The following is a 13,035-nucleotide window of genomic DNA, read 5'->3' as shown; positions in this document are numbered from 1 at the left end:
CACAGCAGAGACGAGCAGGGTGACAAGCAGTGGCTCATCTTCAGCTGTCTCCAAGAAGAGATTCCTATCTCTATCTCTGGCTGATTTTCCAAGTTCTTGGGAGGAGCCGCCCAGCAGCAGCACAGTTTGCTCGCTGACCTCCCACCAGCCGGGAGGGCAGAGCTGGAAGTGCCCGGTAGCTCAGCATGGTGTAGGTCTTCTCCTCCCAAAACAGCCTGCCTGGGAAACTTTATCTCGCTGCCTGCAGGCTGGAGAGCAGGCGATGAAAAATCCCAAGCGGTGTCAGAGGAACGGGAGCGAGGGGACCGACCCAAACCAGCCCCAGCGAGACAGGAGCTAAGGGCACGACTGAAACACCAGGGATGTGAAAGCTGAATCAGGGGGGTGGGGAGGGATGGGATTAAGGTTTGGGAGCGGGATTTATTGCTAGGCAGGGAGTTGAGGCAGAATGGGATCTGCAAAGGGTTGTGAACACTTACCAGCCAGGCRGCTCACGCTCAAAAGATCTGCTGCTCGCCTGCCACCCAGAAACCCAGTGACCTCCCAAGGAGGGACAGCACTTTGTAGCCCGGTGGGTTACTGTTTTCTGTGCTAAAATTGCTCGATGCAAAGGGCAAATGGTCAGAGACRGGCAGCTGGTCACACGTCTGATGGATTTTCCCCATGGAGGGGGAGTTTTTGTAGCTTTCTGAGATAAATCTGCCTTCACAGACTTCACTGTGAGCTGGACCGCTGTGACTGGGGGAATTAGGCTTGCCCTAGCTGGCAATTTAGAAAACCCCCATCCTATAGAGATCACACACTTGGAGGGCTGAGCCACASAGCCCATCACATCCCTGGCACACATTCAGCTTCCAAACTCTCCTCCTCTCTCCCCAAACACCAACAACATCCCAGGAGCTGAACAAGACTCCGGAGAGACGTGAGAAAAACCACCCTCTCCTTGGACCTTGCACACTAAAAGCAAGATGCTAAGTCCCAGTTTATTACATTTATAGGGTAAAGGGGGGAATAATAACCCAGCTAGAGGGCCTGTGGGGTCAGAGCCGAGGAGGCAGCGGGAGCACCTCGCTCCTGCAAAGCAGCCGCCGACACCTGCGGCAGCAGCCGTGGGGCCGTGGGGTTTGGCTCTCCCAGTTATTTTCCCGTCTGAGGCCTTTGACTGAGACCAGATTTCAGGCCAGGCTGTTCAAATACAGCCCTGYCTTTGAAGAGGTTTATGAGTGGAGCGTTACAGGAGATATTCCAAAGGGAAAAACAATGAAAGGTGAGAGAAAAGGGAGCTGAATAAAAATACTCCGCATACCAAATCCTTCCAGCACAGTTTGCCACCTACTTAAAAAGGCACAGTTTTAAAATACACATTGGGTGTAAAAGCCAAAAACCTGGAGGAGACATAGGGAGGGGCGAGTCCAGCACTGTTAATTCCAATACCAGATGAGGATGTATTTTCATAGGGTTGTAGAGAGAGCGAGACACATGAAAGAGACTGCTTTGCTCCTTTTCTTTCAGGGTTACATACTATGTGGCAGATGTGTCAGTCTTTTAAAGGCCCTGCAAGTTTGCCCATAAATGTCCAACATTTATGCAACACCTGTTTTTCTCCCAGAATGTCACAGGACATTTTAAAAGCTTTAGATTTATCATCTTTTCCCCGCAGCAGCCATGCTGAGGTGACACATGGTTCACATTTAACAGAACATAGCAACTCCGCACATTATTTTGGGAAAGGGCTGAAGATTAACATCCCACTATGTGAAGATTCAGGAGTTAACGGCCAAGTAAGAGCTGGCTTCAGATCTTTAGTGTCCGCAAACTGTCAAGACTTAAGTTTCACTGCAGTCCCTCTACCGTCCCAAACTCATTGGGGCTGCACGCAGTGCTGTGAACAGGCTGCCTGAAAGCAAAATGCTCCAGCCCAAATTCACTTTAATTTCGAGCCCTCTGACTTCATGTGAGATTTTGCACGTTCCCATTTTTGCTGCCCTGAAAATGCACAAGGGACTTGCACATTTTTCCAGTGTTTTCCCCTGCATTTAAGCGTTCGCAGCGAATGACCTTGTGGATTCCATCAGCGAGYGGGGAATGGAGCAGTGTGACTTATCTGACCAAGCACCAACTAATCAGTGCTGCTGCTTAGATAGGAAATAATGAGTATTTGCCCTGCGCTGCTCACAATCAGGCTGGAGAGCTTAAAAGAAATCATTAAAGGCCTCTTTTGAATGCTACAAGCGGCAACGAATAAACTCAGTCATAATCTGGGCATAAATTCGAGGCAAGCRCAGTCAGCAAGCGGGGAAAAGAGACATTCGTCAGCTTAATTATTTGTTGTGCGCTAATTGATGAGCGTCACCCTGCAGTGGGCGAGAAGCCAGGGCTGGCACAGGGACGAGTGGCACCCGAGGAAGCAGGGACACGGGCAGGCTGTGCAGGGGGCTGATGGCAGATCTGCTGGCGGGGCAGGGCACGGGGCCGTGCTGCTCACAGCCTGCCCTGTGCATGACCCAGGAGCAGCTTTGAGACACAGGAAGGCCATTGCCGGCCAACCTCCAAGGGAGAGAAAGCTTCTGTTGTGTATCTGGAGGGGATAAAGTCTTCCGTGAAGGACAAAGCAAAATCCCATCTCCTTTTAATCTTCCTCCCCTCCTGACCCAGCACAGGTTGCCAGCTCCCTTCTGCCTGGCTGCTCTAGGAAGCCGCTTCTCGCTTTGTATCCTGCCGTAGATAAAAGCAGACGCTATTTTCTAAAACATTACCTACGTGACACTGCCAAAGTGAGGGAAATAAATAACCTGGGCATAACTGGCTGTCTCTGGGCTCTTGGCCGCCCGCGAGGAGCTCGTGGGGTGTGCGGCACTGCTGGGAGAGGCTCTGGCTGCTTCCTCTGATTCATTTCAGGAAATCTTCTCTCCAGTAACTGTCTCCTCCACTTCTTTTCTTCCCCTTCCCTTTTATAAGTTTTCCCTAGACAAGGCTGTCTAGAAAGGCCTSTCAGAAATCAGAAAAGTCTTTCTTTAGGCTCTGCTTACGTACTTTGTTCCAGACTCAGATCGCAGATTTGCCTAGTTGAAGGTCCTGCAGTCTGCTCCCTGTAGATTTAAATGTACTGAATTTGCTGTTTGAAAATTCCCTCAACTTTGACCATCTTCAATGGTGAACTTTAATTTCTTYCCCCTCAGCCTTTCCTTTTTGTCACAGAAGGGATAAACCTACGACTCCCATGAGAAAAACCTGCCTCAGTCATCAGTTAGGTTTTCCTTCAACTGCTTTGCCCCGCAGCACTTGGAAAAGAAAGAGAAAAATTGTCCTGTCCTTTCAGCCTCTTGACATTTCTGTCCAACACCTTGGAGAGGAAAACCAGCAAGTGCCTCGGCGGAAAACAAATGAGGACTTGTGGTAGATAGAGGGCCGTGTGGGATTCATCCAAAGCTTTGCTTATCTAAAAGATAGGCGAGTTATCAAAACCTCTTCAGAGGCTTTATGGCCAAGAATTCAAGGCCTAAAGAAAGGAGCTTTGAACTGAGGGGCTGCTGCTGGCTCCAGCAGGGATTTCCAAAGGCTGTCCTGTCTCCCCAGGAAGGGGGAGGATGTTTCTGCTGCACTCCTACCCCTAAGCCAACAGAAATAACCACTTCTCAGTATTTTGGACAAATAAGCACCTTCTCCCAGCTCTCTGACTGCAACACAGACCTGTSTCAGGGAATCTCAGATCTTGCTCTGTTGTCACAACATGGTTTTGAGGCAGTTGGTGCCTGTAGAAGCTGAAGTGACTACAGCAGCTGAGAAAATTCTGTTTATCCAGAAGARCTGATGCTCCTGACACAATGCTGCTCCCAACAAGCTGCCTGTCCCCAGCTGGGTGTGTTTGTCAGCTCTATAATTAGCCAGGGAGATACAATGAATGGTGGGTGAGCAGGGAGGAAGGCAGGATACAATGCTGAGTGTTGCTTCACGCCTCTGGAAGCGGCTGAGCACTGCAAGCACGCGGGTTCACCCCGACGTGCGGGTGAACTCACTTCCCCACCAGCCCTCGGTCACAGGCTCAGTGGCTGGAGCTCTTTGCCATGTGAGAGGAGCATTTCCAGTCAGGGTTGGTTGGGATGRGAGCTTATTTTGGGGCTCAGAGCTTGGTTTCATAATCCTTCAGGGAGGCTTTCCAGGCGGCGATAAATTAAAAGCAGTGATGGTAGTAGCACATGTTGCCTATCCTGAGAGAACCGTTCTTGGCTTCAAGGGACGTGGGGCTTCCCACAACATACGGCATTCCCAGGGGATGTGCTAGTGGAGGGTGTTTGCTTTGCTATCCGACCTCACTTCATTAGCAAGTGTTACAAAAAACAGCGAACAAACCTTCCCTGCTCCACCGCCAGCTATTTGGCCTCTGGGTGGTCTGGCTCCTATTAAATCTTTGGTGATTATTTAGACTAATTACATTCATGTTTGCACAATCAAGTAGCACGAGAGTAGGAAGCGCAGCTGATTGCTGAGCAGCTGAGCTCCATGCGGTTTGGCACACGGGCTCCGTCGCGGCGCTCTGCGGGCAGGCGGGGATGCGGGATCCGTGCGGGCTGGGCTTTCCCSGGAATCCCTGCTGGCTTTGGGCCATCCTGCTCCCACTGGTTCTGGTGAGGCTGCTCCCAAATTGCACACGATGGAGAGAACGGGAGAGTCTGTTGGGTTCAGCTGAGCTGTGTCTTGACGCRCCATGGYGGCAGGTTTTGCTGGGGGAAAGCTYGGTTTGTGACAGGGCAGTTAACAAAAATTCAAGCTTTTGGAACTGCATGTGCTGCATGGAGAGGTTTCCCACCAGCTCTATCTTCCCAGGCCCTCTGGAGCAGTGGCCTGGGTGTGAACCCACATACCAGCACCCAGAGCTAAAAGGGGGCTCACTCTTGCCCCGTTATCTCAAGCCAGTGACCTCAATGCCAAAAAMCACTGGGAAGACCCTCACAAGATGCATTTTTGTCCCACAAGGGCCTTGTCAGGGGACAGAATACTCCCTGGTGTTTGAGCTGGGAGGCTCTGGGAGGCTCTGGGAGGGCTGTGACACTCAGCATGGGCTGCCAGGCTTATCTCCCAGGCCACGCTRCCCACCGAGGCTCTGCCTGCACAGCCCCAGCGAGGCCTGTCTGGGAGATTTCGCAAACACTTCRGGGCTGAAATCTAACAACAGCCTGTTTCCCAACACTTTGCAGCCCTCCTCCCCTCTTTCCCCCTCCCTGGGCCTGATCCTGCCCATCCTGGTGCTGCTGTGAGCCAGCCCCAGGCACGGGTAGAAGGCACAGCCAGGTCAGCCTGATACCAGCCTCTGTGAGGGACAAGCTCAYGGCCTTTGCAGAGCTGTTTTCCATCCCTCCCTGTACCTATCTGGGATTTYTCTTGTCAACATTCCCACCAGTTCCCTACAGACTGGCCTTTCTCAGCAGGGATCTGCCTTGGGATGTCACCAGCCTCTTCAGATGGGTGCATTTAGTGAGGAGTATGACCTTTCACTCATTCCATGACCTGCATCCTAGCTCTGCCCTGCTCTGTTGCATCGTTTCCTTTGTTCCCACAGTTGGGAGCATGGCATCCAGGACAAATCTAGCCCTGTTTCTAAGAGGCAGCTTGAGTTTTATCCGAAATCTCACCACTTGGCGTGGGAGAGGATTCTCAGTGTGGGTTTGTGCCCTGTGCAGTGACGGTGGTGAGTTGGTCGAGGTGTTTTGGATCTCCTGTGAGTTCCACCTGGGTGTCTGTGCCAGCGCCCTGCCCAGCCCTTGAACCCACACCTGCTGCCCTTGCCTCTCTAGGTTCAGAGCAGGATGTTGTCATGTCCTGCACACTCCAGGTGCTGGGGGTGATGGAGGTTGTGTCTCTTTTCTCTTGATGGTGGCCCAGCATGATTCTGGCATGAGTCACGTTCCCCTGAGCACTGTTGATCCAGTGCCATAACCATCCTGGATCATCKGCAAGAGCTCTGTGTGTAGGTGTGGGGAGCTGTGTTCTTCAGCTGTGCCTTTTTCAACCTATTTTAGTTGCTCTGAGCATACAGTATTTGCTATTACTTCATCAAAGGTCGAAATCAGGCCCTAAGCTTAATTTTTAGCTTTTTCTTATCATTCTCCAATAGATTTTCCAAGTTTTCCACATGGGGAGATGGATGTAGGTGAAATGCATGGCTTGATGTTTTGAAAGAGGAGCTGACTCCTTACTCCTGGCTCTACAATGGGTCTATCTGGAAATTTCAATGCAGGTCATGTATTCTGGTAATGAGTTGGGCTTTCACAGACCTATTTAAAAAGAAAAGAGGTAGTTAATCTCAGAGTATGTATATCTGAGCTCCACACCTAAATGGGCTATCATTCAGTGAAAGGTTCAGCATTTATTATTTCTAGCACATCCAGCAGCTCTATTTCATGGCTGTGTGCTCCAGGGGCTGTCACTGTGTGAGCCCAAGGCAACAGACAGTCCTTCTTTTAAGGGGTTTTACAGCTTCTCTGAGCTGGGTACTTCAGGCAGTCCCAGTAGATTCTATGTATGGGTTAGGTTCCCTAAATACCTATGGAAATCAGGTCCTCAGGGAACTCAAATGTGTATTTGTTATAAATGTTGTTTAAAGTGGAAAACCCTGTATTACTGCTAAGTTTTTGGAGAATTTTGTCATGTCTAATATRACTGTGGCTGTGCTCATTACCCATAGAAATCTCTGCCTTTTTCACATAATAGAAAACCGATCTCTGGAGCTCGCTGCCATAAGACAAAACAATTCATCTATCTGGACAATAGCACTGTAAAAATCGAATTGCATAAAAAGCCTCCATAAGGGACATAAAGTGAATAAGACTGATCTGATCAGGAAAAACCCCTCCTCCATCAGGCTACCCACTGCTGGGAACTGCTGCTGAGCCAYGAAACTGTCTGCTCTGGGGCTCTGCCTCAGAGAGAAAACTTCTGCTCCTCTGTCCATGACCGCTGTTGGGAGACCAGGGGGTTTCTAGAGGACAATACACAGCCAGACATTTCTTTTCTAGCAGCTCCATCTCCTCAGGAATTGGCTGTAACGCTGCAGCAATCCGATCTTGTACGTGCACCTTTTCAGGTCGCTCCAGGGCTGAGCACACAGCTTGTGAGAAAGCAAAGAGGAAAACACGCGATTCACGAGGAGAAATGGGAGGAGAGAGAATGAAGGAGGTAGAGCACTTAAGGCAACATCAAACTCATGCCAGTTTGGGTGTCTAAGGCTGCTGTTTCAGCACAGGGTAGGTGAGGGCAATGTGAGCTGGTGGTTTGGAGACAGAGCCGTGCTGGGTTTTCTCTCCTGGCTCTGGGGTTCCCGCAGGTGAAATGGGAACATGTTTGGGATCTCCGTGCCTCCAGCACATCGCACTTCAGCCTGGACAGCAGCAGAGATGAAGTGCAGTAGGCTGTCACYGCTAATTTCAGCCACTTTGCTGAAATGCCTGAATTGGGAGTGTGGTTGAGCCGTGTTCAGTGCAAAGTGTGGATCCATCTTCCCTGTCTGTCCTCTGAACGAAGGGGCCACTTAATCGCCTTTGTCAGGTTGTTACAGCAGAACACAGGGAATCCAGGCCAGGGAGAAGAAAAAGCTTGATCAAGACAAATGAAAGAGTCAGGTTCCCAGGTCTCGCCTCCAACCAGTAGCTTCACTGTACAACAGGGAGGATTTTTTAAAGTCAAAATCATTGCCAAATCTAGATTGAACTTGAATGATTCAGGACAAAAAAATAAAAAAAGGGGAAAACTCCAGGCGTACTTAAATGTTTTGTTTGAGCATTTTCTAAGTGAAACAAGTTTTTATTTCAAAACATAACTTTTGCTGTGAAATAGCCWCTTTTATTTGTTTTCCTTGAAGGGAAAGGTCAAACCTGAAATGTAGCAGATAATCTAAAACAAAATGTTTCATTCTACACTGAAGGGAAAAAACTCAATTTTTATTTTGCATGTATCCTTTTTTTTCCTTTCCAGTATTTTCATTCAGTCATTAAACAATCCCTCCTCAGCCTCCTCCCCAAACCCCATTGTTTGCAGACTTCTCTGTTTTCCTATCTAAGAATATTCATAATGCTGTGATACGAGACAGTCCTGCTCAGGCTGGCTTCTGTTGGATCAAGTGACCCTTAAGCTCCTATTGTTTTCTGCAGTTTATAGACTTATTTAGTTGCCAGTTATTTGGATTCRTTTGCTTTTAACTTTCTGGGCTCTTTCTTCTCTCTGCAATCTCTGCRTTTGCGCAATTCAGATTATTCACTGGTTATTTAGTTCATAAGCCACCAAGGCCGTGGCTTGATGAAGAGTCATCACCCTATTCCACCTGGAGGGTCAGATCTTCTGTGAAAGGAGTCAAAAACGAGGGGAAGAGGCTCTCCAAGCCCTGATTTGGTGATGAGCGCTGGCTCTTTAGCRTCTCTGTCAGCATGTCCCTGCCTCGGGCTCCCCAGTTGTGAAATCAAGCTCCACACCCCTCCTTCCCGAATTGTGTGTGTCAGGAGAAAGGCATCCTGGAGAGGGACAGGCAGGGACTCGTGGGGAAGGTCTAGGTGGAGATGACAGTGCTGGGGCCACATTCCTCGATGTGCTGTGGGTGATGTGCGTGGGGAATAGGCAGACTCGGGAGTCATAGCCTGGAGAAAAGCATTGTGAAAGGGAGAGTGATGAGCGTGAGGCAGCAGAGCTAGGGGGAACAGGCAGAGTGCATGTGCAGCCCTCGCTGGGAACACTGGAACAGGTTGGAAGGAGTGCCTGGGACTGCCTTGGAAGGAGTGTAAAGGAAGGGAGTGAGGTCATTTGTTCAGTCTGTGCAGACTGGAGAAATTCTTGGGAATTCGCCTCAGGGCAAGTGAGACACTTGTCCCACAGCCACCCCCTTTTCTGCAGGTAAACACTGTGATGCAATAGGCCCCAATCAGCTTTCATTAACCAGGCTGCTGTTTCAGCTCCTTCTCTTGCTTCTCCAGAGGGCTCATGGAGAGATGGCAGATGCTGCACGCAGCAGCCTCTCACTGCATTCCTCTGCTGCTCCTCAGTGCCCTTTAGCTGCATCTCCAGACCACAAACACCAGAGGTGCTCAGAGAAGTCTCTGCTGGACTCCACTGAACTCTGAGACAGTGCTTGGTTCTGCTCCTGAGGAACTGAACCCAACAACATTCATCCTTAAATGAACAAATATACTTCAGTAAGGCAGCAGCACCCAAACTGTAGGGCCCTCAGGAACCTCATTGCAGCACCAGCTCAGCACTAACAAAAATCCCTGTAAGAAATAACCTAGCTGAAGATTGCAGCTGATCTCTGTAGTTTTCACCCCAGAGGTCTTTTTTCTGTTCTCCAGGCTGCTGTAGGTGTTCCCTGCTCCATGAATTTGTGTTTTTGTCTTCCTTCCCCAGGTTACACCRTTTCCTATGTCCTGTGACCTACAAGGAGAGTGTGCTTGCCGGGATCCCAACGCCCAAGAGCACAACCAGAAAGATCTCCGTGGCTTCAGTCTTGGGTAACGCCAAGCGACGTGGAAAGGAGGACCACACTGCTCAAGGCAGGCTAGGAGAGACACCACATCCCTTTTGGTATCGTTTTTAACATTTAGCTGCTCAACTGGATGGCATTTCTGCACCAGGGACCCTTAGAATTCAACCAGTCTGCCTTTAATTTTTGTCCAAGGAGAACTCAAAGTAGGGGTTTATGTATTAATTATATCTTAAATAGTGATGATGAGAAACAAACAACCAAGAGTCAAGTCGAGAAGACTTCCATGTATCAAAACAGCATGTTATGCCCACCTAAATTGAACAGTTCGTATCTAGATTCAAGGCGAGAAACAAACTATTTATGTACACATATTTATAGAAATAAGTAGAGAAAGAGAGAGAGAGAAAGAGTGAGAGATTATGATCAACGCAAAAACACTTCCCCCTCCCCAGCACTCACAACTCAGACCGTTTGTGGAAGAGGCTGAGCTCTTGGAGGACTCTGAGCTGAGCCTTTTCTGATGCTGAATGCCAAGGTATCGCATGCTCGGGGCACTGTTGGGGTGGGATCTCCACAGGGCTGGGCCTCTTGGCAAGTGACTTGCCAGGCTCCCAGCCAGCTCGAGGTGTGGGATGTATCTGCTCCTCACAGGAATGCTACTCAGCAGACTGCAGTGGCTTTTCTGTATAGCTCCTTCTTCTCCCCCGGCCCTCAAAGAGCCAACAAAAAGCCCCCTTGTAGCCTGCAGGGCTTCTGGGCCGTTTCTGTGTGGAGCTGGTCCCGTGGTGGAGTCAGGGAGTGGGGAGTTTAAGGACTGGCCTTGAGGAGCGTGGATGATTGCTTCTGAGGAGCAGAGAGGGGAACTCACGCCTGCACTTGTCATTCGAGCATGCCTGCTGCTGCTACTCCTGCTGCTACGTCCCATACAAATGGTTTCCTTACTGTGTCAGGACAGGGTGAAAAACAACCCCATGCAACCAAACAGTTCTGCCTTAAAGCGTACCTACAACCTGCCTTTCAAACCCTCTGGTCTCTTCCTCAGCATTGGGGCAAGAAAACAGGACACCAGCCAGCCAAAGGAACCTGCTTTCTGGTCTCCACCCTGCCAAGGGGTTCTCCAGGCCTCCTCCACCCCGCTTTTGTGGTGGTCTGTGTGTGACAACCACTTTGTGCTCCTGTTTTCTCAGGAGAGGGGAAGAGGAGGAGGAGGCACCTGCCATGGGGAAAGGCCTGCAGGAGACAGTATTAGAATTTTGGTCATATTTGTCAGTATTAAGCTGCCAGGCCAGTGRGACGGACACTTTGGATAGCCCAGGAGTTTAGCTGTCTGCAATCTTCCAGAAAGAAGGGCATTAGCTGCAGCAGACCTCACACTTCCCTGCCATCCTCCTGCTTCAGCCCAGAGGGGAACCTGTCATGCCAGTCCCTTGGTGATTCCCTTCATCACAGGGTTCATTACACTGAGTCACTGAGATACCCAGGGCATCCACTGCTGCTGCTACAGCCCATCCCACAGAAACCCAGAGAACTTTCCAGTGTGGCCTGGGCATGTGTCTGCTGCTTCAAGCTCCTGCTAGRAAGAGCAAACATCCAAAAGAGCATTATTCCCAGTGTTAAGTCTGTCTGTTCCTTGGGACTGTCCTGACCTGTGCAATCTACTAGGCAAAGACAGAAAGATTTTTTTCTAACTCTGCTTAATTTAACATTTAGGCACTGGAGAAAGGCAGAAGGGTAAGGGGAGGGGTCATTCAGCTCATGGAGATGGATGTAAAAGGGATTTTGGGAACTAGCAATGGGAAACTGATAGAAAGGTAGGAGCAAGGAGCCAGGTTCTTGTTACCCACTGTTAGGGTTGTTTCTGGAATAAACCAGAGATGAATCTCAAGAAGTAAAATGCAGAGGCCTGGAGAGGTGATTGTTATTATGAAGGTGAGGAGCTCTCTGTTGTGGAGCTCCAGCTGTTCCTGGAGAAGGCCTGGCCATGGGAGCTGTGTGGAAGGCTCTGCCCCCTCTGTGGAGGGCTGTTCTGGAGAGGGAGGTGCAGTGGGATCAGGGCTCCTTCCATGGGGTTAGACTGAGCATCCTCAGCTTAGAGAGCAGTGGCTTAAGCTTCCACTTTTCCCTTGCCTTCTGACTAAGGTGGGAAGTAAATAACTGTGGAAAGGTCACTGTCTCCTTCTGGTCCCTTGGCCCTCCCCTGTTTTATTGGCAGTTTGTTCATGTGCCACCCAGCCTGTCAGAAGAGTTCATCACCTCAGACACCTTTCAGGCTCACAACACTTCATGTTCTCAGCTCCTGAGGCATCTGGGCATGATTTCCCCTCTCCACCCCACCTGGGTTTCATCCCAGCAGGGAGCCTCAGTTCAGCTCCCAAGTGCATCCTGAAAATTCCCCTCCCAGTGCAGAGCTGGGCATGGAGGAGGTTTCCCATCTCCTTTCCGCACTCGGAYAGAGCCCAGGAGAGGCAGATCTGTACAGACATCATTGCCACTCGCTGCTGTGGGCTCACAGGAGCTCAGGGCCAGCTGAGCCCCTCTGGCCAGCCAGAACCAGCCCCTGCTTGCTGAGCTGGGACCTTCCCAGCTCAGGGGAGATGGTGGCTCCTCACCAGCACAGCCTCACACCTCAGCTTCCCTCCTGCAGTCCTGGAATGCCCCAACTCTCTTTCCCACAGGCAGGCTTTCCATGCTGCTATTTGATTTTTTTTTTTCCTAACTGCCGTGCTGGCAATGTCCATCTCCTCCAACAGGGATGACAGGATCAGGAGTGGAAAATGGTTGTGCTCTGAGTCATGTTAAATCCAGTGGCTTTTTTTTTTTTTCCATTGGGGCTAATCTCCTCTGCATTTCAGGTGCTGTACCAAGCACTCAGAGAGATGCCAAAAGGGGAGCCATGGGGAATGGACACCTGCTCAGCTCTTGACCGCTGTGCTCCCAAACTTTGGGTGAGGCCAGCTGGATCCTTGCATCATCTACCACTGCATGGGCCTCAAATGCCCAGTGGAGTCCCAGGAAAGACCCTCCCAGGCTGTGGTGGCCATTGAGTGGGAGGTGGCTCATCACCCACTGAACCAGTGGTGTAGGATGACATCAAACCAGAATTTTGGGGGATGAGAAGGAGGGTGCTCACGCTGGTGAAATTTAGCTGCTCATAAAAGTCCAGGTCACATTAGTGCCAAGATCTGGTTTGTCACAGGTGAGCCACAGGTGCACCTTACCTGGGGCCACCGAGCTGTGGGGGATGTCCATGGCCAGCAGGAGGGAAAGCTGGAGCAGAAAGCAGTGAATGGTGCCGGGTGGGGTGGGAAATTCCAATCAGCTGCTATCCCTCTCCCTCCCCACCCTCTGGCAGACGGGCTGAGCTGGTGTCCTGCTTTTCTTGCATCTTCCGCTGTCCCCCACCCAGGCTGAGAAAGGAGGATGGCTCCAGAGGACTCTTGGAATCGGGTTCCAGCTACCTCCCTTCCGGTTTCAGTTTCACTTGGTTGTAACTGTCGGTTTGTTCTAGGTTTTACCTGTGTCTAAGTAAAAGAAAAAAAAAAAAAAAAAAAAAAAAAAAAAAAAAAAAAAAA

General features: G+C 50.2%; 1 protein-coding gene across 1 annotated transcript in view; it reads left to right on the top strand.

Moving 5' to 3' along the window:
* Positions 1 to 10,192, top strand: part of PAPPA (pappalysin 1) — a 175,911-nt gene extending 165,719 nt beyond the window's left edge. The window contains exon 22 of the mRNA XM_057380337.1: positions 9,385 to 10,192. Within this exon, the coding sequence (XP_057236320.1) occupies positions 9,385 to 9,492 (108 nt within the window). The 3' untranslated portion in view covers positions 9,493 to 10,192. The remainder of the gene's footprint in view (positions 1 to 9,384) is intronic.
* The last annotated feature ends 2,843 nt before the right edge of the window (positions 10,193 to 13,035 follow it).

The sequence above is a fragment of the Malurus melanocephalus genome, unplaced genomic scaffold (genome assembly GCF_030028575.1).
Source record: "Malurus melanocephalus ecotype Western Australia unplaced genomic scaffold, MMel_1.1 scaffold_447, whole genome shotgun sequence".
Classification (NCBI taxonomy): domain Eukaryota; kingdom Metazoa; phylum Chordata; class Aves; order Passeriformes; family Maluridae; genus Malurus; species Malurus melanocephalus.
The sequence above is the reverse complement of the archived record's forward strand: the minus strand, read 5'-3'. Positions and strand labels throughout refer to the sequence as shown.